The sequence below is a fragment of the Pelecanus crispus genome, chromosome 14 (assembly GCF_030463565.1).
Source record: "Pelecanus crispus isolate bPelCri1 chromosome 14, bPelCri1.pri, whole genome shotgun sequence".
Lineage (NCBI taxonomy): Eukaryota > Metazoa > Chordata > Aves > Pelecaniformes > Pelecanidae > Pelecanus > Pelecanus crispus.
Genome location: NC_134656.1, coordinates 13,552,398 through 13,577,183, shown reverse-complemented (window position 1 = coordinate 13,577,183; position 24,786 = coordinate 13,552,398). Strand labels below are relative to the sequence as shown.

Sequence of the window (24,786 nt, the reverse complement as noted above, 5' to 3'; positions counted from 1 at the left end):
CCATGTATCATCATTTAGAATGCTTAGTGTTTTTATCTTAGTGCTGGACCTAAGATAAAATTGTCTCACAATGCTATCTCTTTGCTTATTTCTGCTCTGGTTAGCTGGAACACTACTTGTTTTCAACGTTTTTTAATGTTTTTCACGGTTTTGAGCTGTCCAGGTCCAGCAGTAAGTTGTTCTCAAGTTTAGGTGCCTATGCTGTCCCTTTACACCCTCTGGCAAGTCCATTAAGGCTATACTGACTCACTCATTCAGCTGCCAACTTTGGTTTTTCTCAATTTTTTAGTAAAAGAAGGTAAGCTGATAAGATAGCCTAAGAAATCAGCAAAAATTGCTTCTCTTTTCTCAACAACAAAATAGCACTAGTAATATAAATGTTTTTATTTATCATCTTTGTAGCCCAAACTACTTAGAGACAACTTCCCTTAATATTTTGCTGAACAGATGTGTCCTGTAGCACACGGCTCTCTGCCTGTGTTGGAGATGGAGCCCAGGTATCTTGCAGAAGGTTCTGATTTCTACTCGGAGACACAGTGCTAAACTTTAGCTCTTCACTGGAGTAGTTCTTATTCAGTTACATAGTCCTGCTGGATGAGAGAGTCCCATATCTGAGGGACTTTTGTTTAGCTTTTGCTTCCTTAATGTCTAGAACCCACAAAAGAAAAAAACCCAACATACTAACTTTTTATAATTAAAAACTTTGTTCTACTGTAGCGGCTGAAGAAGAACTTGAGAGGCCACGCGAGACAAAACTGACCTAAGGACTCTGCTTCTAGCAGGCAAAGCTGTTACTGACTGATATATGGGCAGAATTTACTGAGGCCAGACAATTTGCTACTTCATTTCATGTTTTAGAGCGGTAAGTGAAACAAGGAGAAAACTTGTTTTAAAATGATTTGCCAACTTATACTCTTGCAAAAGTCTAGATAGGCAGAGGGTTTCTGGAGGGTGGCTTTGTGCAGGGCATGGAGCTTTGTCGCACCACATGTTGAGATCTGATGGGTGAAAAGTGCTAGTTGCATATTAAATATTATCACTACTTATATAGTGCCCTGGACTCTCTCTCAAACAGCAGCACGCTCTTTTTTTTTCTTTCCTAAGAGAAGGATTTGTTCACTTTGCACTTCCTGTACCCTCATCACCCATTCCCTCTTTGAAAAAAGCTGAAAGAGGAAAAATCTGTCAGTTCAGGTGCTACCCACTACTTGTCTTTGAAACAAAACAAAAATTCTCAGCAAGTGAAACCTCAGATTGCAAGGAGACAGGTGGCAGGAAAGGTTGCACCTCCTGTAATGGAGAGGACCACAGTGCAGTGAAGGAACCAGAAGTTCTCGCTAAACTCATCAGGCACAGAAAAAGTTCTTGCATTTCATCTGGCACAGAAACAAATTCTTCCTTTTTCAAGTGAAGAAAAAGACCATAGAAGTCTGCCCAGGGATGCCAGACTTTTTTCCTCCAAACACCTCCAAGCAGTATTCTGACTCCAAGGTGCCCACAGCACAAACCTCATCTTACTCACTTTGTATGTGACTCATTCAGACTATTTCTACTGATTGCAAATGCAAACAGATTTTCATCAGCACTGTACAGCTGTTTCTCAGCTGGTAACAGAATTCTGCTAACATAATTTTGCTTGAATTTTACCATATATTCAAAAGGATTTTCGCTTTGTATAAGGCATAGTCAGATCTAACCATGCTACAAACAGGAAGGATTCTTCCTCTTTGTCTTTTATGTTGAAACTCACACAGTTTCATCCTGCAGTGTCCCTGAGCTTGAGCAGACCTCCTGCTTTGTCTGTGTGTGCAAACAGAGCTTCCTCAAGAACAGAGACCATTTTTAAAACCTCTGCACTGGCTATAGCTAATTGCTACCTGCCCCATAGGATCTATGCTAATTTAGCTTAATAAAATTATTAAATAGCAAATTTCAGGAGAAGCAGCAGCAATGTCCTCATTATTAGATTTAGTAAAACTGCCAAAAGCCATCATTGTTACTGTGTATTTAGAAAAAAAATTACTTAACAGAATGAAGATGTCAAAGGGACACAGTAAAGTATGCTTCCAATAAGCCATCTAAAGCCCATTTCTTTGGGGTCAAAAATGAAAGTTTCTTGGCCAGAAAAACAAGTTTGTAGACCAGATGCAAATGATTAGAGAGAGAGATGTTAAATAAAATAAGCAGCTACATACCTCCAGGTCATTAAAGAACAGATGTGTATCAGCAAGGTTGAAGATCATTTCTTCCATCATAAGACCTATCCGCACAGACGTTGTAGTGTCCTGTTAGGGGAAAATCAGTTTTTTTCCATTCACTTTGATTTTCTTTTTCTTTTTTTTTTGGGGGGGTGGGGTGGGAGATCTTAAAGCAAACATAGGATCTACACATTCCTGTTTCTGAAGATATGTTCATTAAAGTAATCTTATTTCCCAAGTGTATCTTAACATGATTTTCCCATCCTTTCTTTTGCTCTCCTAGATAATCAAATTCTGTTCTTTGAAGGATGTCTATGGCTTGCATTGACCAATAATAGCCCACACACTTCAGATGATATAACAAGAACCTTTAAACACCTGAGACTATGTAAGAATTGCTTCAGTAGGTTAGACCAAGAATTGATTTCCTATAGCGTCATTAGTGAATGGTTAGGGGATAGTTACGAGCAACAGAGCACACAGAGAGTGATCCTTTCCTGACTTCGTTTTCCAAACCAGCCATAGAAGGTCAGCATTGTTCTCTTTTAATGTCAAACAGCAACTTGCTGAGCAAAATCTGAAAACAGAACCCAGGAGCTCAAACATAAATTGAGTCTCTTTCTCTAAAGGGTGCAGCATCCATGTCTCAGCACACTTGGCTTAGGTCTTTACTGCCATGCTAACTCAGGTGATCCACACAGAACAGGGCAGAAAGGCAGAAGAGTTGTTCCCGCATCAGTGCCCAGTGCATGACACAGTATCTACTGTCCTCGCCAGCACACGTGCCCCTGGGCAGGATATGCAAGGGCAGCCACACTACTGCAAAGCTCTTCCGTCCCCACCGAAGCTGCCTACTTATTTAACAGCCTCATCCCCACTGAAGCTGCCTACTTATTTAACAGCCTCAGCAGAGTTAAAACAATCCCATCCTACCATGTAAACTCAATTATAGCATGATAAAAAGCTTGTCCAAGTATGACTATTCCTGCTCAGGACAGATTGTGCTCTGCAGTGGTATAAAGCACGCTTGCAGAGCCAGAACTGTAGCCATCATGGCAGTTACACCCAAATAACTACATCGATTAAAAAAAAAAAGACAAAACAAGACAAGACACAGCACATTAAAATGCTGGATGGTTTCATCTGTCATTCTAGCTAGTGTTAGAAATGGCAACATGCACCCGCTGCTCCTGCCTGCGTGGGCTGGCTGACTGTGACGGTTTGCTCGTTCTGCCACTTTCTTGTGTCAGCAGCCCCCTGACTGGCTGGGTGTGGGTCTACCTTGGCCCTTCCCCAGGAGGGTCCAAACTGCTTCCTAAAAGGGAAGATGCAGAAGCTCTGGCTGCCTGCAGCATTTTTAAAACACACTTTTTTAATGACTATGAGAATGTGAAAATGCACACGCCAGCAGCTCTAAAACAGCTTCTACACATTCTTAAGCACGTGTGAACTTTCTCACATCTAGATCCTGCTCCGACCAACATCAGCAGCAAAGCCTTAAGTAAATTCCCCTGGAGAAGGACTACACTACCTGCAGCTCTACTTTAGTGAGTTTAGTTGATTCGTTTCGGAAAATTAAAAGACAGCTGAGTGCATATGCACAGCAGATCTACTTGGTCCTCCAAGCTGCCCCTTGGATGGAGGATGGCGGCCGCAGGACTCCTTAAGCTCTTGGCTTAGTGCTTCAAAGCTGCCCAGTGGGCACTGGATACAGCTTCTGCGGATCTGTTACTCTGAAACACAATCAAGTGACATGCTGTATCCAGCCTGGTGCACTGCAATATTAAATGAGTCTCAAGTCACTTTTCCATGTCTCTCATGCATAAAGTCAACCACCCCTCCCACCCCCAAACAACTGACCTTGTTCCTAAACCCACAGCAAAAGCATAAAAATGCACTGATGCAAACAAGGTTGCCAGCAGAACATCTTCTTATTCATTAAATACTTCAAAAACACAAGCAAAAATAACCTGTGGTTAATTCGATAAACACTCATAGCTCAAAAGCATTGTGCCTGTTCAACCTAAACAACAACAGACAACTTGGAAAAAAAAAAAAAAAGAGCATTCCCACAACAGGCTTTTATTTGTAATTCCTCTTCATTAGGACAGGGATCTCTCATCTTTATGTTTATGGGTGTGGTTTTCCTCCACTAAAGTTACAAGCCATGCTAAACCAGGGCAGATTTATATGTAGTCTTTGCTTTAATTTTCTGCAGATTTCTGTGGAGTCATGTTATTGTATGACAGGACAGTAATGAATTAGTTGAGGAGCTCTAACAGGGAGCACAATGTTCGGAGGATGAGTACATTTCAATCAACCTTTGTGGCAGATGCTGTTGACATGGATGGTGTATTACACGCTAACCTAATTATTACGCATTCTTGGTGTAGTTCTCTTTAATTAGAGCAGAATGGCTGTGGTTTCAGCCATGTGTGTGACTCACAAGCATTGTGCCCATCTAAAGAAAAACTCTGTCACTCATGTTTAAACATGTTTGTTCCTGTCCCAGAAAGAAGGGCACTTTCTCCTCTGGGCAAAAAGTAAACTTCAACAGACTTGCCTTGAACATGTTTCTGATTTTAAGCCCCAAACCTGCTCCCCTGACGAGGTACAGGGACACAGGCATTATCAGGGCATCTGACCGTGGCCCCATGCAAACAGCACTGAATCAAATTTTACTACCCAGGTGTAGTTACATGGGGGAACTGTTTTGAAGAAAATATGCTGCTAGGAAGAAATTATTTTGTAAAATAGTTTTTAATGAAGCAATTTATTTTTATACATTTCAAGGATCATTAGCCTTTAAAACTATTTCAGGAAATCTCATTGGTTGGTATCTGTCATTTATCCTCTAAGTTTTGTCTTTAGCTTTATTGGTATTAATCACTAATGGGGAGTAGGAAACATTTACACAGTGTATGAAGTTACCTTCTCTTAAACTAAACAATATGGAAACTAAACTGTAGATGAGAGGAAAAAAATCTTTCTCTTGAGATAGAGAATATGATGGAATGAAAATAAAACAGAAAAATGCACTTTACCACCCAGAGGGGAAGTCGTTTGGGGAAATGATTTGGCATCGCTGCTTTCACAGTATGGACATTTCCTCTATAGCAAGGCATGCTTCCAAGTCTTAAAGAGGCTGATAAAGTTAAAAGGCAAATCAGTACTCCCAGTATGATATAGGTGTCTAGAGGCACTAGGCCAGGGTTCCGCTGGCAGTTATTTATTTGCATTACCGTAGCATCCACAAGCACTAGTCCCAGAGTTGAACCCCACTGTGCTAGAGGTTGTACCCACACAGAGGACACAGTCACTACAGCTTTCAATTCAAGTATGAATAAACAGGAAAATCACACTGACGAGAAAGCACCAAAATGAGATAGGTTTAGCAATCAACGTGTCGTCCAAATTCTCTGTACAGTGTATAAGTAATCTGAAAGGAATTAGGAAATTTATCTGAAGATGCCGATGGAGAGCCCTTCCTAGGCACAGAAATCCTGCACCACTGAAGGATACCTCTGTGCTGCAGGGGATGCCCCGGTGGACTGGTAATGCCTACGTCAGACCAGTGTGAGTTTAGCAGAGCAACGTAAAGTTGCTGCATTCATACCGATGAGCCCTGCTAACATGTCCTTCCACAGGAAAAGTGCACCCTGGAGCCCTGGAACAAGCTTCCTGGGTAACAGATCTAGCCAATGTTTTCTGATGCATATGAAGCCTGAGGAAGAATGGGCCACAGACAGCTTGAAATCAAATCTTCTCCAGGAACCACTTTTTACAGTGAAAACAGATTAATCTGAAAACTCAAACCTGAGTGCTTGTTCAGTAACTTAAGAAGAGTGAGGTCCTACCCCTCTGCTAATCTACGAGTCATGCTTTCACAAACAAGGACAATGAGAGGCAGGGATAGAAAGCAGGCAACAAACTCCTTTTGTAAATAAAACCTCCAGCACTACAGCGTATCCCTATATGCCTCACCTCTGCCATGGACCATGTTGGAGCTTCCTTCAGGGTCGAAATTAAACAACCCCACAAATTACTTTTAGTGCTAACCTCTGGTGCTCAGACATGACGGACCAGGCGCTCCTGACCCTCCAACACACAGCTTTAACAGGCTTCTTCCCATCGGCTGGGGGAAATAAGCACCAGGGGAGCAGTGGTCATTTGGAAGTATTCATTCTCAAAGAGGTTAATTCTCCCTCCTCAATACACCCTTCACTCCCACTTTGAACGAACAGGAGTCGTAGTTTCACAGCTGCCCATTTCTGCTTAGTGCCTATCTTGAGGGAACTGAGCGGTAAAAAGCTCCCATTCCCTACTACTCCTTCATAAACAATAAAGGATCAAAACATACAAAGAGTAAGATAAGCCCTTTTTTAACATTTTGGATCAAAACCGTTTGCCCTAAAGAGCATCCTTGGACACATCTCTCTGCTGTTTCTGTCACAGCTGTGACCTTCAGCTAAGGACTGATGGGCTATTGCCTACTGCTGACAACAGCCACACCTTGTGAGCAAGGTAATTTCCACAGTACGGGAGTACACATAGCTGCAAGTATGTTGCAGCATGAACTGTGTAGATCCCTAGACCCTTTTTCAGGAGCTAACCAACACAGAAGCCTGCATTGCCCTATCTTCACTACAAAAGGTACTGGCATTACCTACACAAAAGCGCACGTACACTGCAGCCACACTTCAAACTGCACCGTCAGCATCCTCCCAAATGGCTCTGTATTAAAACCTTCTTACCACTGCTCTCCTGAAACACTGAGATTGATTTTTCATAAACTGCTTGTATTTGCCCTAGAGTACGCATTAAAAAGACATGTATTTGTTAACACCTGCAGCTACTACTGATTCAGTTGGCTGGATGTCCACAGCCAGCTCTCCCCTCTTGTACACCGTAATTTTGAAAGGAAGAGAGAAGCAGACTTATCTCTGGCAATCGCTCAAGTGCAAGTCACTCTCGCCTCCGATCCTGGCTCCAAAGCCCATTCCAAGCCTCTGCCTTACAGGTACCCTGTTCAGACTTGCAGGCCATTAGCAACGGGGTAAAGCTGGCTCCTTTGAGATGGATAACAAATCAGCCTGTTGTCTGACTCTCCTTCTATTTAGCAATGTGCCAATTAACCCGACATTCAAAATGTTAGGACAAAGTCATCCTGAGCGTGGATCTTGGATTCAGACACACACACCCCACTTTAAAAAAAACAAAATAAAGCCCTAGTATTTAAAACTAATCAGTCTCTTTAAAACCCTGCCAAATACCTGTTTATGCCGTGAGCAAATAATTACTTTTCTACAAGGAAGAAAGTATTAATTAAGAGTATTCATCAGACTCCTATTCTATAGGGTTTATCTGCCACAGGTGTCAGCCAGAGGTGAGAGACGGATTAGTATACAATCAAGGGCTTTCTAAGTTAAATCTCCTCCTTGTGGTTAGCTGTTAATAATGAAGTTGTCACCAAAAGAAAGAATTTAATAGTTTTAATTGGGTTTAATTACTTGGAAACTCCTGGAAAATGGACCAGCTTGGTTGTAGTGTAAAAATAATAATAATAATAATAAAAAAAGCAAAGACACAAATGCCTGGGCCACATGTTTGAACAAAAAGAGTCTGTGAGAATAATCATTCTTTGGTTGCAACATTTTATACCTTGATCAGAATTTGAGACATGAACAAGGCTTTCCCATAACAATGGGAAATTAACCATGTGCATCAATTCTAGTTCAAGTAAATCCATGTCTTTTTGAGGAAGAGAACACATTTAGTTCTTTTACTACACTTAAGTAGCTTAGCTTGCAATTTTATCTTTTTAATAGACACGGGCTACAGCTAGACCTAGCTTCTCAGAGCTTTTCAAGTGAGAGAGTGGGTATTCGTGAGAAAAGATGTTTTAAGTAACCAAAGTAGCTCAGGAGCTGAAACCCATTTTCAGAAGTGACTGACTTAAGTGACTACACTTCAGACTTTTTAAAAAAGGATTGTCCTTTTCAAATAGAATCACTCAGCTTTTCAGGCTCTAAACTTTTTTTCCCCCAAAATGAAGAAATACTGTTTTATCTAAACATTGATATATTCAGGTTTATTAGACAATCTACCAAATTTAAATGAATAGCATCTACAGTCATCACAGTGTAACTGTGTGAAAAGTCCAGGCTAGACGGAGAGCAAATATAATTTAATCCCTTTTCTTCAGATACCTTTTCTTCATATTCACCCTTACTGTGACTTGAGAGGTACTTCCAAAGTATTGCTTATTATTTACTGAAGGACCCTCTTTTTACTGGCATGTATCTGTTCAGAAATGGTTGGGGAGTACACCTTGGAAATTATTCCAATAAGCAAATGGGCATGTCAGTCACTAAATCCTCACATTCAAGAGCACACAGAGGTCGAAAAGGTTCTCCTCCCTCTCTAAATGAACTACGCTTAGGGACAAGCAGTAATGACTACACTAATTTATCCAGTGTCTGAACCCATGAGTTCTGAAATGGATTCCAGTCCTGTGGGAACACCGTGCTTAAATACAGGTTAAAAGCTGGGCCATACTTGAGAACAAATGGAAATTATTTTTATTTAGTAATACAAAAGGTTCATGACCAAAAATCTACAAATAATTTCTTTTTACTATACAGGGCATAAATGTCAAAGGAGGGAGTGGAATTTAAACAAAATACGTCTTCATTCCCTTCCCCTCAACACAGGAAAAGCACTGTATTTCTATGCGTAAGCCTTTGACAGCTCTGTGAAAAATACAAAACTCCTGGAAAGCTTGGTGGAAACACATCACGGTGTATAATCATCAGCACAACTGTGTATTTTGCACGTGCAACTTCCTAACACAAGTTATGTCCCTTTGGTTTTTTTACACTGTTTTTCCCTTAAAATCAAGTTACGATTCAGCGATACTGGAAAGCAGGTTCCCTTTACTCATGCCTGTTTGACAATCCAGCATTGTTTCTGATACATACTTTATGTCAAAAATAATCCTTTAATACTTCCAAATGCCATGTGTGCACTTTGCTTAGAAAACCCTCTGCTCACCTAAGCTCTAGGACAAGAGGTTACATCTACACAAGCTCAGAGCATCTCGCATGCCCACCACCTAAGCTGCTGTGGATCTGGTTTTGCTGTTTCTGCTGCTGCTTCTCATCAACCAGTACAGATGATAAACACAGATGTTTGCTCCCGAAATACACATTTGAAATAATCAAATGGCTGGAATTATTTACTCCCTTCTCTCCAATAATGAACTAATAATTGATACAGCAGCATGTCTAAAGTAACAGACTTTTTTATTACCTGCAGTGATTGAATGCTTTTTTAATTTAACTTAAAAAGGCATTAAATACAAGGTTTAGCCTCCAGTGGGTAAAAAAATCTTCAACTTCCTCAGAAAATCCTTTCCAAATTGTATTCATCTTGACTTAATCCATGATCTACTGAGTGAATTAGGCTCTATTTGTTTTGAAAATCTATTTTATGGAGTTCCAAGGACTGTGTTTTCCTTAGGAAGGGCTTATTCTGCCTTTCTGACCAGGATGCCTGCTAGCAGCCCTCGGCATAGGCCTCTGCAGGTTTTTAATGTCCCAAGGTGCCCCACACATATGACTAACAAAATGTAAATAAACACAGCTGAGCCAGTAAGAAATTGGAAGGTTTTCTCATTAAAGAAATAAAATAAACAGATGTCCTTAAGCACTTTGGCTCATGTTTGTCAAAGGAATGGAAAACTCTCAGATGTTGGAACAGCAGTAGTGATATAAGACCACATCTCAAGCGAGAGAAGAAGAAAAAAAGCGACGCCATGGCACTTAGAATTAACTAATAGTTCTCAAGGGAGGGTGCTTTTGATTTGAACCTTAGCAACTTCTACAAATAGTTTTTAACAGCCAAGCAATAAAATGGGGTTTTATTCCTTCTCAGTTTGTAAAGCAGTAAAGGACAGATTCGGCCATTAGAAGCATGAATCACCATCAGATTTGATTAAATCCCTATGGCGTTTCAATCAGGTCCTGGCTTTAGGGTCCTGCGAGAGAACAAAGCAAGGAAAAGCACAAGCTACTTGAAGCATTCAATGAAAGCAGGAAAAAAAAATTTTAAAAAAAATCAACCCTAGGTATTTACAAGGATCTCGAGTAGAGCCAAGCAGGAACTTTTCAATGATTTTTTTTTTAATTGGAAATTATAATTCACTTAAAAGAAAACTTTTTGTAAGAACATAAAACTGCCAGTGAAACTTTTGAGGAATAAGGTTTCTTAGGTCCACAACATCATTTCTTGTGAGAACAGAACAGTCCAGTTCACAGACAGCCAACATACAGCAGCTATGACATTTGCTTGAAATGCTAGGAAATCATGTTTATGTCCTGTCCTCAGCTGGGCCACGCAGCAACTTTAGATGCTCTGTCCAAAAGGTCTTGACGCCCCAGCTGGAGGACCCTCTCCTAGTCCTTCACATACCTGTGCCACTGCCAGCCCCTCATCAGAGAGGCAGAGCCCATGTTTGCACAGGCTGGAAGCTTGAGTGCGCATGGTTTCTCTATCTCACCAATACCTGTCTGCTTACAACTTGGGTAAATTTCATGCTGCAACTTCTGAAATGCGAAAGCAATAAAAAAATATGGCTATCATAGAAAAACAGCCTCTACATCAAGCAAGCCTCTAAATCAATCAAGCAACTACAAGGCAAAATGCAAGTCCTCACTGACAGCAGCCAGAGTGGCCACTCCAGGCAAAGTGACCAGGCTCACAGGGACACAATGTAATACACGCAATCAGTTAAGGTTAACTAAAATCTAGAATATGACTTTGCACGACTGATTTAAAACTGGGACATAATGTGCTTTACTATTTTTTGCAGCATGTTTTTCTTAATTCGAGCCAATTCAAGGTGCTGAACAATCTCAGAAATTGCTATGCATCTTGCAGGGAATTTTATAGATCGTAACTCCCAGGTATCAGCAGACATCGTCAAAGTACTGATAAAGATCCAACACAATTCAAGAATTTAGACTGTCCTATGTATTTGGTTCTTTAAGTCAGTGCTAAAATAAAATACTTTCCATTTGGTTCCAGAATTTCAGAGTAACTTGCACGTAAAGATGAATTTTAACTCCAGATTTTACTTTACTCGCGATTCATTTTGACACTACAATCCCAAGAAGTATACCAACACACAAGAACACACATTCTGGGAACAATACAAAATACTGAGAAAAGGTACCAGCTTCACACATACTCCTCAGCTAGGGAAAACAACACACCCAGTGCCCCCTTTTTTCTTGATACTAGTCCTTCGAAAAGTGCGAGAATGAATCTGTAATAAAATACTTAAAATTTCTCAGACTGAGAGAGACGCAGAAATTTTTTTTAATGCTTTGACAACACAGATATGGAACAAGCTTGCAAATATCTCAGTCAGGGAAAGGGAAATAGACTTACAATTTTTTTTGGCACGGGAATGCATACAATGTCTTTTTATTGTGTCTGAATTAATACCACCAAAAGAGTCTTTCTGTATTGTACCTAGCTGCTTCAAGCAAATGGCCAAAGCCCCTTGACTTTTACCCAACTCATGTGAAACCCCAGCAGTACTGTTATGGATTTTGACCCGGTTTTCCATTATGTTTAGTCAGTGATTTGGCAGGCAGATCTTTGCAGACATAGCAAAGACTGCAGCCATCTTCCTGTTGAATGGGAGCTCTACTATGCACGCCTGAAGGGATTAAAAGGGCTGGGTGGACAGTACATTAAGCTATAATGATGGTCTAGATCTGTTGTGGTCTCTGGGCACATGGTAAATATTCTGCACCCATACAGTGATCAGCAGCCTGCAGAACAGGTTTCTAAACCCTCCCGAACATAATATCCAGGGTTCACTGCCTATGGAACTTTTTTTTGGGGCCTTTTCTTGTCAGAGGGCCTCCTGCTGAGAAACCAAAGGGTGGAGAGATTTCCTCGGGTTTGACAGCTTTGCTGCCCCAATCAGTTAGACCGTGACTCCGTATGTTTGTGCAGGTATGCATCCATTCAACCGTGGGCAAGAAAGCAAAAGGAGATGTGAATTTGCAGGCCACTGCCACCATAAAGGTTATACTGCAGTGACCGTATGGGAAAGACATTAAGACCAAATGTCTGATGACTGTGTAATCCACGGGACAGACCAGAGTTTGGGCAGAGGGGACTAAAAACGGAGCAACCTAGGTTGGGCTATTCATTCATGCTTCAACCTTGAGTAAATTTTGTGTTTTAACTTCTATTAATGCTGTGAGCAAATTATTTTCTAAACACCTGAGATGAACTGTCCATGCTCTGGGGAGCCCATATCTATGGCAAGGACCATAGAGGTTTCCCTCAGAAACCAAACAAAGAGAATTTTCACATGAAATCAGGCCAGAAGGCATACATTGAAGCATTAATGATTAATAATATGACTACAGTTGATAATCCTTTTTGTGAATTCTTCCCCCTCTTTTTTCTTTTTTCAAAATGAGATTTTTTTGGACAGCTCCCTATCGCTGCCGTCACCAAGAAAGGGGCAACACAGAACCATATGAGATTTTGTAGCTAAAGAACACAGGAGTTTAGACCCAAATCTCTGAAGCTATGGTTAATGTTCCTCCTCCCCTATTCTGAGAAAAATCACCCCAAAAAGAAGCATTATTCTTCAGTTTGATCAACTTTATAGACTAATTCTTTGAGTGGCTGCACAGCAGCTCTACCAGTGCAACAGACAGGATGATATTGGGACATTAATGTTGGTCAGGGGAATGGTGAAGATGATACAAACTGACACTTTTTCTGGAGGAAGACATACAGAACCAAGGCTTCCATGTGTGAGATCTAATTCAAAGCATGTGCATGTCTAATTACAGGCACATGAATCTTTTATGATCAATTATGGTCAAAAATAAGAATTTTAGGCCTTGATACTTAATTTGCTTTGAGATTAACACTTCCTACATTATTCAAGTAAGAGATTCTGAAACTCTATTAACCTCTGGCTCACTGCTTCACTTGTACTTGATAGTTCAGCTCACTTAAACATTTTTGAATTGTGTTACTATTTAACGGTTCCCAGGACAGCCTGTCTGAGTGTGCTGTATTTCCCTGTTGGTTTAAGGTCTGTTCCAAAGCCCACCAAAGCCTCTGGTTGTCTTTGGATCAAGCTGTTAGCTTATAATACTTTTATAACACAACCATTTCCCTTATAGAAAAGCCCTAAGGAATTTAATACTGATGAAACAAATGAAGAACTACAAAAAAAAATTCTTCTAGAGAAGTTTCTCAAAGAGCCTGTTGTAACTTAACAGAAAAGGTGATTCATTCATTCAAAAAAAATATTCCTGTTCGTATCATTCTTTACATTTGTATAAAGGAAACAGCCAACAGAAGTTTGTCATTTTGTACCTTTAAAGGCCTTCCAAAGCAGACAATCCCCCAAGTTTCCATTTTCCTGTTTTCCTCTCTCCCTCGTCCTTTTTGCAGGCTGATGTTCACAAGTGCCCTGTCTTGGCCCAACTCTGCTCTCACGGCCAACGGGAACAGCTTGGCCACTGGTGAGTGCTTTTGATAAACCCTTTCTGGCTCCACTCCCTGACCCCACTGCCTCCCCACATCAGCTGCTCTAGAGATGGCAGCTTCTGCCTTTGTGGCAGCCCATCAGCAAGAGCTCACAAGTACTGTGGTGGCAGGGCTTCTCACCTCCACAGGTCCATCACACCCCTCGGTCCATCACCACCTGCCCCCATGCAACAGATCCCAACCCCACACCCTCTAAACTTGTGCAGGAGGTGGTAGATGAAGGCATCTGCTTCAGAGGTTTTATGCTAGGACAAACTCAGCCCATTAAGGGAATTGTCCATATGCATACTGCAGCCCGTACCCAATGCTACGCATGACCACATAGCAGATCTACGCAGCGTAAGTTTATGTTTCCTGATCCTGCCTAATTCTTTCTATTTTTTCCAGGCAGTGGGTTTGAGCTTACACATGTATACCTCAGACTGCCTCGTTCATTACATTCCCTGGGAAAAGTAACCGCCTCAATTACCTTGTACAACACGGGTCTGAATAAATCCCTGCTTGGAAACATGTGCTTGGTTTTCAGAGGGTGCCGTTAGAAGTGCTAGCAGCATTCCAAGTGCTGCAGTAGACTTCCACACCACAAACACCATTTTATATCCTTTACAACTGTGCACATCTAACAGCGAACAATAAATCTATCTTACTAATTACACATTCAGCTTGTTATAACCATCATAAAACAAGTACAGCTGGTAAAGCCATGAAATGATGTCAAATCATATTTCTGCTTTCTAGAGAGAAGCAGGGTTATTTTCCAGTCTCCTGATGAAGCTGACTGTTCAAAGCCATGTGTGGAAACAGCTGCCAACTAGGTCATCCACCTTTAATTAGGTAATGATATTGTCTTTTTTCCTACCCATTTAGAAGTGTTTGACATTCTGTAATTCCAAGTGACTTAAGTGTTTATCATAAAAAGCTGCCTTAGGAAGAAATTGAAGCACATGGTACTAAATATAAGAGTCAGCATTTTCTCCTTAGCAGCCAAGTTCAGTTTGTTCAGCCACAGAGAAAGTTACCTAAAAAAATGGAATTGCCTGCATTTCCAAGGGGGTATCTAAAGTATGGATAGCTAAAGGTTTGGTTCCTAAAACCCCTTAAAAATGTGAGCTTTAGCAGCCATGTGGGAAGCAGAGCATGGCAACCTAGACTGACCAACACAAAATTGCTCTTAAAAAGTCGCCTGAGATTCATAAGAATGAACCTGTTTTGGTCTAACAAAACATGGGTTACCTCATTCAGGCTAGAGTTAATGCTGTCTGGCTGCTTGATTGTCGAAGACAGACGTTGAAACAACATCCTATCTAGCAGCAGCTGAACAATACAAGCTTTTGAAAAACAAGGGACTACTTGCAACATGAAAGGGAGGTAAATTAAATTTTCACATGTTAGAAGGAAATACCACAGGACATATTTATACAAATGCATCTGAATAAAATCGGCAGCATCTGTTTGAAAAGCTGTCTCGTTAGCTGCCCCCACAGTTCCCGATGCAATCTGGCTGGACAAGCAGTAATGCTAAAAAAATTAAATTTTACCTTCCCATATCTGGAAGCAAACGTTCCCGTGAGTAAGGAGTGAAAAATAATTATCGTCTCATCCAAATCCCACACAAACACACGCTGTGATGACAGACGGGGTGGAAAAAAGAAATATAGTTACATATTAAGCAATTGCAAGAATTTGTTCAGTCAGGAAATATGTCCTGTTGGACTAGAGCTTTTTAAGATCTCAGACCCATTTGGAGCACTGACTGCTTTTGTGAAAGCAGGCAAAATGAAACATTAGGAATTTTGGAACTACATGTGTGCTGGCCATCCTGAGAGCCTGCCCTCCTAACCACCACAGAAATCCCCTGTTGCACGTCAAGTCAGGGGAACAAAACAGCAGACTTATAAAAAGCCCAAAGGAAAAAAAAAGTACATATGAAGAATAGTTTGAGATGCTGATAATATAGAAATTGAGCAATTATTTTGACTACCCATGTCTGTAGGCTCCAATTATATTACTGATTTTATTCTGGCTTTTACAACCCACTAGTCTGATGATGGGATTTGCTAGTAGATGCAACTGTTTATCTTTGCTGGATTTACTAAGGGAATATAAATTAAAGTTATTACCTCAATCTCACTGTCAGCAGTAGGGGAAGGATCGTTGCTTCTTTTTGACCGGGCTCGTACCTTGCCATCTGACCCTCTGTGATGTCTGTCTGTCTCCGTATCTTTTGCTGGTGGTGTTGAATATTCCCCTATTATGAAACAAGAAATTCCATTGTAAACTTAAATTTTGCACTGTGTCATTATAATTAAAGCATGAAACCTTTTAAGGGAGAGCAACAGAAACATTGTGAAAATAACATCAGAAAATCTGACTCTTTTCATGTCAGTAGGTGACATTGTTAGAGAAATAACTTTTAACTCCTAAGGTTTGTTAAAACAATTTCAAAAATCACAAAGACTGTATATACAACATTTTTAACTGGACGTGTCACTTCAAAAACCTTACCACATTTTTCATTGAAAAAGAAATAGCTTCTTGAATTTTACTCTTCCCCTGCTTTTCAAGGGAGAAATTAGAAAGGCAATGGAAAAGGAAACCAAGACCAATTCAACTTCTGAAAAAAAATTTCTTTCTCTTAAATTTGATGAATGCTCATGATTAAAAATATACTTTCAACATCAACTTTTATTTAAAAATATAGAACTAGCCTGTTTAGCCATATTCCATTTCAGAGAGGATAGTATTTTAGAAATAACTGAGAAGAGACAGTCAAAGGTGAACTTCCCTTGTATAAAGTACCTGTTTTGATTGGCTTGAGTTTCATAAACCTGTCTGGATTTCACTTACCTTACGTTACAAATCCTTTTCAAACATATTTTTCTTTTCACCTTGCTAAGTTGCGGCCTCTCCAGCTTCCTAGAATAACCATATTCTTCTTCAGAGAAGTTTGGATTGTGCCTAACAAGCCTTTTTGAAATCACCCTTTCTCAAAAAGGCTGAGATAAGATCTAAGGAACAGAAAATCCTCCAACTGCTTTTAGACCAATCTGTGATCACTTTTTTTTAAAAACCAATATTAGTTTATTTTTCTTTTAGAGCAACCACAGATGTTCAGATTTGTTTCATAAGTCAGCAGACCTACAATGGGTGTATACTGTGATCACCCACAAATTATGTGGCATTTTATATAAATGTTATTGCATGCCAATGAAAACTTCAGTAGGGAAGTGATATCTGAAGATTGTACTTGAACAGTACATTGGAGGACCATAATCCATCAGTAATTCCATAAACCATTTAAGCTTTGAGAGTTTAAAAATTATGCACTCAAAAGAGAGGCCACAAATTTTGAAGCCTTTTTGCGTGGAATTCACCTTGAACTTTCAACTTAGACATTCAGTTTGTGCTGATTTTTTTCTTGATGTATTTATTTATGAATGCATGCATTAACGTGTTACGGTAAGAGGTGAATACAAACCTTGACAGAGACATGGGCTAAAAAGTCATCAGACAATCAGGACACACTGGGGCCTTTCAGAACATGGCTGTTTGTTTTGACCTCACTGCTACCCATGTTAGCCCTCGGTACTGATCTGGGTTTTCTATGTAACTGTTTTATCTTTCTGTACTACCCTCAGAGGACATCAAACCTCGCATACTCATGAAAACAACACAGGATGGTTTCAGAGAGCTTGGATGTTCTAATCTCTTCCCAAAACACTGTGTTGCACCATGTAAGCAGAACTGTTAAGTGCTAGGAAATCTGATTTATCCATGTAAATATATGTATTTTTAAAAATCCCAACAACAAGGTTATAGCATTTATGTCTACACGTGGCTCAGACTGCCAAACTGAAAACAGAAGAGATGCACCTACCAGACAGCGATTCTGTGCTCTGACTGGTGATATTGTGAGAAGACTCCTGCAGAGAGTAAGTGGAAGTTGGGATGGCTGAGGGGCTGATGCTGTTTGCAGACACATATGGAGAGTTGTAGGAGGAGCTGTAATACTGTGAGTACTGGCTTTGAGGAAAGCTTGGATATGATGAATATTCCTTTGAGGAAAAAAGAAACATCTAACTTCTGTGTACCTGGTTTTATCTTATAAATGAGTAAGGCACTACAAAGGCAGTGTTACCTACACATGCAGCAAGTCATGGCTCAGGAATATTTCACTCAAGAACCACATTTCATTCTCTTATGAAATTACATTTCTGCTTCTCCCAAATATGCTCCTATTTTATTAGGATCAATTAATCAACAAGAGGTCAGAAATCAGGTGAATTCTGCTTTTTCTGTAGGATTTTAGTTATCAGCGCTGACACATTTTGTATTACAGGGTTCAACAATTTTATGTAAGAGTGAAGTAGGGCAGTTTTTTGAAAAGGACCATGATGGAACACATAGTCTCTGTAAACAATGAAATACTTGATAAATTAGAAGAACGGAATGAATAATTGGGTGAGTGAAGGAGCAAAACCGGCTGCATTTCCCATGATCAGCAACATTTCCTGATCAGCCGTTAGAACAGGTTACAGAAATGAAGGGAAAGAAAGTTAACAATTGTTTTGCAGAAATGTTCACATTTGAGATTGTCCAACTATCTCAGCAAGAATTAAATGTCTGCGTGATCTTCCCTACCTACAGGAAAATGAACTAAAAACATGAGGTGCAAGTGACCTTGGGGAGCTGAGGTATCATGAAACCCTTTGTTTTGATTTTAAGGCTCCTAAACAAACTTCATACCATTATCCCTATATGTTCTTTTTCTGTGAGAAGCAGGACACTGGAATACCTTAGAAAACTTCTCTCTGGACAATTAAAACATAAAAGGTTTAATTTGTTTCTTTTCATTTTAATTGCAACTCTTGCTCTTGTCCACCTATTCGCTTTTTCAGATAGAGAACTGTATTCGTGCTCTGGGGACTGTCTTTCAGCAAAAGGTTTTTATTTCCTCAGAAATGCTAATTAGTCTCTGGTATTAAATAAAATCAAATAATAAATAGTCTTTAGAAAGACTAAAAGCACTTTCCTCCTTAACTGCTTACATCTTTGTCTGTAACACAGCTATTTCATTAACTTTCAGTCACCAGGAACTCTCAAGAACAAAGACTCAAGTTGTCATAATAAGAATTAAACTGAAAAAGAAATGAGAGAATTTCATTGTTTTCTCTTGAAGAATATCACAAAATAATGAAAACAGCCCAATTATTTTTTCCCTTTTTAGGTAACCTCCATATTTCAATCAAATGCACTTCTATCAGCTTTTACTGACCATGTTTTTAGCGAAAACTGAAGTAATAAAGCAATTGTCCACTGTTGTCATTAAAAATACAAGTCAACAATCGTCTTACAAACAAGGAATTGAAATCACTGGCCAACCAAAACACATTTTCTGGGACAGTGTACAGTGTACATCAAGAAGAACCATTTGCTACTGAAAAACATCTGTCGTGTATATATGCATGCTGTTTATTTATGCACACACATTTATCAAGGTATCTGAAGCATGAAGCCCACAGACAGGTGTATTCTCAAAGAAGGAAGCGCACAGACAGCTCAGATGGCTCAATATTCATCAGGGCCTGCCAACGCCTCTTTCAAATTGCTCGTATTTATTACACGGTACCAAAACAGCAGATGACAGGATCCTAGAAGTGGAGCTCTCTGTAGAGGATGGAAAACGTATCTGAAAGTTGTAAGATGGCAGAGGAATGATGAGACTCTTGGCACTGCTACAGCAGCACAGCAGAGACTGCTGGGGCATCCTCCTCCTGCAAGGACTGCACTCTGTGCAAGCCTGTGTATCGGTACACACATCTTAAAATTAATCAAGATACCTAGAAGTCCAGCAAATGGACAGGCCACAGGAGTAGAGCAAACTGGTGTTCAGCAAAACATGTGGCAGTACCTTCCTTAAATATATGTAAACACCAGAATAATCTCTCTGATCTACCAATCTTCCAAGTGTTTAAAGTAAGTGACAAGGTTGCCAATAATAAATGCTGAACCATACCTGATGCACAGCACTGAATCCTGCAGAATTTGTCAGGCCATTGGCTCCCTGGTAAATCCCTGTTGTGCCTAAGGGAAAGAATATCACAGTCATAAACCACACCAGCAATCAAAGTAACAGGATATATTAATATAAATAATTTCCAACAGGAAGTAAATTACCTGCTCACTAGAAAAAAAGTATATCGCAAATCTTGACAAATATAGGCTGTAAAGATTTAGGACTATTACTGAGGTCTGCTTACTGAAAGGCATTCAAACACAACCATTACATACACTAAAACAAACACTTATGGAGCTAGAAAACAAAGCTGGAAAACAAGGATTCAACCCAAATTTAAAATCCAGGTACTTCTTTTTCCAATAAATAACGGAAGAGTATTTTTTATCATCTTCTCCTGCAGGAAAACTCCTCAGATTACGTGTACAACCATACACACACTCTATCATGCATAGGTATGCCCTGGAACCTGTCCTTATGGACCAGGTACCTGGGAATTTTTAGAAGACTTTGAAAATTTGTTCCCTGGTGTTGATAAGCCAAACATAAGAACAATATTGATGAGATTTCTGGAACAGCAGGGAGCAAAAACATTGCCTCATCCTGGGGTGTTAGGAAGAGAAAGGACAGACAGGTGAGTTTACATGGTTCTGTCCCATATGAAGCAGCTGATATCCAGCCACGCCTCCTTAGCTGGAGGAAGCATTACCGCAAAAATTTTACGGGTGGAGAAGTAAAAGGTTCAGAAAAGATCTACAGGGACAGTCCCCCTTTGCCTCCCAACAGGGAAGTGGTCAGAGAGCTGCAAGCTTCCCATCGCCTGGATCCTGCACCCCTGGCAAGTTCTAGCCTTGATTTAACTCCAGTCTATGCTGTTTTCTATTTCAAAATTTTCCATTTCACACGGTTGGAGAACTTCCTCTTGAGTTTGTGCGGTTTGATGAGAATCTATACCAAAAGTCTTCTTCCAGTGTTTTGCAACAATACTTGCTCCAAGGGCTGGATGTTCATGTACAAAAAGCAAAAGCTGCCTATATTCCACCCTAATCCAAAGAGCACTCAGACCCACTACCTCCACAGTGAAAGAGGTATGATTTTGGTGCTGCACGGCCACAGCAGGCTCTTGTCTGGGCTTCATGTCACCTCGATGTACCATCAGACCAAGCCCTAATCAGGCACTTGGCTTTTTTTTCTTATCTGGTTTCTTACCATGTGAATGACTGAGCAATGCTGTTTTAACCATATGACTCTCTGCACGTCTTCATGTGGCAACCTTTCTCCAAAGATCCACTTGCTTGTTTTTATTTTAAGACGCCAGATTAGTTAGGGAATGGACAGCTGAACAAACTCCACTCTGCCAAGTGCAGCTACAAAGCACGCGCACCAAGAAATAAATCTCAAGCCAAAAAGAAACAAGAGGGTGGACTCTGCCCTCCAGAACTAATTTGCTGCCAATGTAGTCTTTAAAAAGAAAAAGGCAGAGAGGAGGAAAAGAGGGTGCAGGTGACTGCCACGTACTTGGAGGCCTGGGTCTCCCCAAGTCCCCCGTATGTGCTGGCTGGGAGCTGAGCCAGTGCAGGTGGGTTCAGGTGATGCCTCCCCCTGGCATTCACCCCCCGGAGGCAACGCTGGGTGGATCAGTATCCAATCCTTCCTCCTCCCCACAACCCATATGGGGAGACGGCCCAGAGCAGCATCCCAAAGGTGGCAACACATTCAGCTATTGGCATTTCCCGATCTCCCGCCCCCGTGCTAAGCTTTGCTTTTCTGCAGAGTTTTTCAAAAAGTCAGGAGCAGGATGAATATATTCCTGTGGTAACTAAGCATTTCTCACCACTGTGAAGGGGAGTAATACAGCCCCAGTGCTTACAGGCAAAAACAACTTCACAGAACACAAAACAGCTCTTGTACACCAGAGCTCAAAACAATACAGGGGGGAATTTTTGATCTTCCTAAACTGTCATTTAGAAACAATCCATCATCCTTTATTAAAGCTGTCAAGAGGGGGATGAGTTACCTCGAGGGACTCACGCTTTATGTGTAAATTGTGATGAGAACATGTTTATTGCTGTGCTACCTGCACATGATACCATAGCTTCCTGCTTTCCAAACAATCAGAGAGAATTATAAAAAGGAGAGATCTGCACAATTAGAATGAACTTACTCTGAACTTTGCCCCAGCTGTGCAAAGTGAGTATGTCCATGCACACGCAAGGCGCGTATGTGAGCAGGGAGAAGAGGGTAGAAACATAGGGGTGAGAGGATGGAGAATGACTTGTGCTCCATAGCTTCCCACAGTACGTTGTGACTAAACCCTATGTTGTGGATTTTACACTGTGGTTTTGAAGAATATATTTTTGCCATTTTAGCTGAGCTACCCCAGGTCCACGTTCAGGAGTCCCTCCAGGCTGCTGCAGTCTCACTCCCTCTGCCCAGGGGATTTTCAAAAGGAAGGACTGTGGTGCAGAGACAGAAACTAAACTTCCTCATTTTTTACCTACACATTTAAATACTTGTGAAAGTACTTAAGACTGGTATTTCCTATAATCTGAAGTTCAACAGGCCTGGGAACAGATTTTGGCAGCTCAGGTTTTTCACTTATTCTGGCCCCTGTCATTGTATCCTGACTAAGTAGGAGTATCATTTGAGCATAGTTTGTCTAAATTGAGATCAAACACAACCCTTTTTCTGCCCCTACAGCATCGCATTTGGAGAATGCACACACACACACACACCCCCCCACCATGGTATACCTTGAGAGCTGCTAAGCTCAGTATCTCTTGGCAGCTCAGTATTGTTATAGCAGAATAGTTACACATAAGGACACTTAAGACAACCAAACAACTAAAGCTAATAAAAACTTGGAATTTCTTCCCAGCTGAACAAGGATGAAAAGCTGGGAGAAAAAAAATAATTATAAGCATGGAAAAGAAAGTTCTGGAAGATTCACGTTCAGAAATATTTCATTTCAACATCAACCTCCGTCTTAGGGACTACAGCTGTTTCACAAGGACTACCACAGCTCAGTCCCTGTTCCACTCTGCAGGCTAGACTGGAGAGACGATGTTTTCAGTGATGCACAATCAGTTCAAATGGAAGGAAGACAAACAAGCATCACAGGCAATGAAGACAAGGATAAACCCTCTCTCTTCACGAGCAGAAAATGAGGCCTGCTAGTTAGTTCCTGTGAGCAGCTTTGTAGAATTCAGCAGTTCAGAACATGTATCAGAACTGGCCCCAAATATTTGCTTTTCCTTCCTAAGGTGTTGATAAGAGATAAACATTTCCATAATAAAATGAATTCTCCCATGTTCAGTTTTGCATCAGTAAATTTTACACTCAAGAAATGCTGGAAAATTATCAACAGACCTTGCATGCAGGCATTATCAATTTAGCCCAATTCCCCACATAACCATTTTTTTTTCAAATGCTTTCCCAGGTAATAGTGCTTCTTGTAATATTGAGAGAGAGACTGGAATGACATTAGAAAGTGGTGCTTATGTGGAATGGGGCACACCTAGGAAGCCTCTGGGTAAGCAATGTACATGAATCCCTGGCCCCCTCTCATTTCTGAGTGGATACTGCCCATTTCTACGGGACTTCTCCTTTCACATATATCGGCTTTTCTTCCTGACCTCTGAAGACAGTGCACTATCTCAAACTGCAGATGATTTTACATTTGCAATACTGCAGATGTGCAAGTGATTTGTTTCCATCTATCTTTGTAGCTCAATGTCAAGTAATTGCATTCAAACTCCTACTTGCAAATCAGAAACAAGCCTAGGATCTTTCCCTCTGGATCTTCTCTATATGCAATATGGTTCACATCTGTGTTCAATCAAACCAGTTGCTAAATGTCACAATGCCCTCATTCACAGGTAGCTTAAAGAACATTTAGCTGGTAATAAAACAATCTGGACTCTAGAGAAGGATAGCTCTTCAGATGTATGGTATTGTAAATGTTCCTGTAAAGCATGTATATCACAAACACACTTGCATGAAAAGACACCGCATAAAAGGCGTGCATATGCCATACATATTCAGTGCCACAACTTTTCCTTGATAAGTAGATGTGGCCCTTCTCTATATGAGTGTCCAAGGGCAACATGGATAGAGAAACTCTTTGTGAGCTGATTGATGTTGTATTCCTGTTCTCACACAGATGGATTTCATTTGCTATTTTCCCCTCATTCCCTTTTTAATTCAAGTATTTTAAAATCTATACCATGGTCATTGACAATTTCAATGGTGTGTGATCCGGACTGTGTTCCTGCAAAAAATTTCATGCCAGCTTCTCCTTCCTCTCAGCTTCTCCCTTTCTATCTTTCAGGCACAGCAATAACAGGCTGCATTTCTTCCCCTCCTTTCCAGGTAAGAGCAAGTAAAGAAAATGAGGGAATATTCACGGTTATTTTCAGTATCTTCAGAACTAAGCTCTAGCATTGCTAAAAAAAGTTTTCTTTCAGCTTATGAATACACAGTACAACAGGAATATTGGTGTCTGAGGGAGTTGTGATTACAGAGACAGGATAGGCCTGTGATATAGTTCAGATCAATACCACAGCAAGCTTTGAAAATCAGGTTTGTGTCCTTGCATGTCAGAGGGGCTCTGATATCAGGGAGGCGTTCTCCAAGTCTCCTGTGCCGCTCAAAAGAGAATAAGCTGCTATATTTAGAACAGATGGTTTGGACTTAAAATATTCAATGAAATACTCAACAATCAGAGGAGATAGCCAGGTTCAACACAGGTGGACAGCAGGGTATTTATCACAGCTCTCTGGGTAGCCAGCAACAATTGTGAGTCCACGAACAGTCACAAGATGGAACACTGGACTGAGATGAGGGCGTTCAGAGGGTGGCTACCATGGGCACTTCTGAATATGCTTGAGATAGAACAATGAAGCCTAGATCCAAGTGTTTCCTCTAACTTGTAGATGAATCGCACAGCGGTTCCAGGGAGAGGTCTCTCAAAGGATT

At 40.6% G+C, this 24,786-nt stretch overlaps 1 protein-coding gene across 2 annotated transcripts in view; it reads right to left on the bottom strand.

Moving 5' to 3' along the window:
* Positions 1–24,786, bottom strand: part of EYA2 (EYA transcriptional coactivator and phosphatase 2) — a 102,167-nt gene that overhangs the window by 13,904 nt on the left and 63,477 nt on the right. For both annotated transcript variants that reach the window (XM_075721012.1, XM_075721013.1), the window contains 5 exons: positions 19,810–19,877; positions 17,671–17,848; positions 15,914–16,041; positions 15,332–15,415; positions 2,196–2,285 (listed from right to left, as the gene is read on the bottom strand). In XM_075721012.1, the coding sequence (XP_075577127.1) occupies positions 2,196–2,285; positions 15,332–15,415; positions 15,914–16,041; positions 17,671–17,848; positions 19,810–19,877 (548 nt within the window). The remainder of the gene's footprint in view (positions 1–2,195; positions 2,286–15,331; positions 15,416–15,913; positions 16,042–17,670; positions 17,849–19,809; positions 19,878–24,786) is intronic.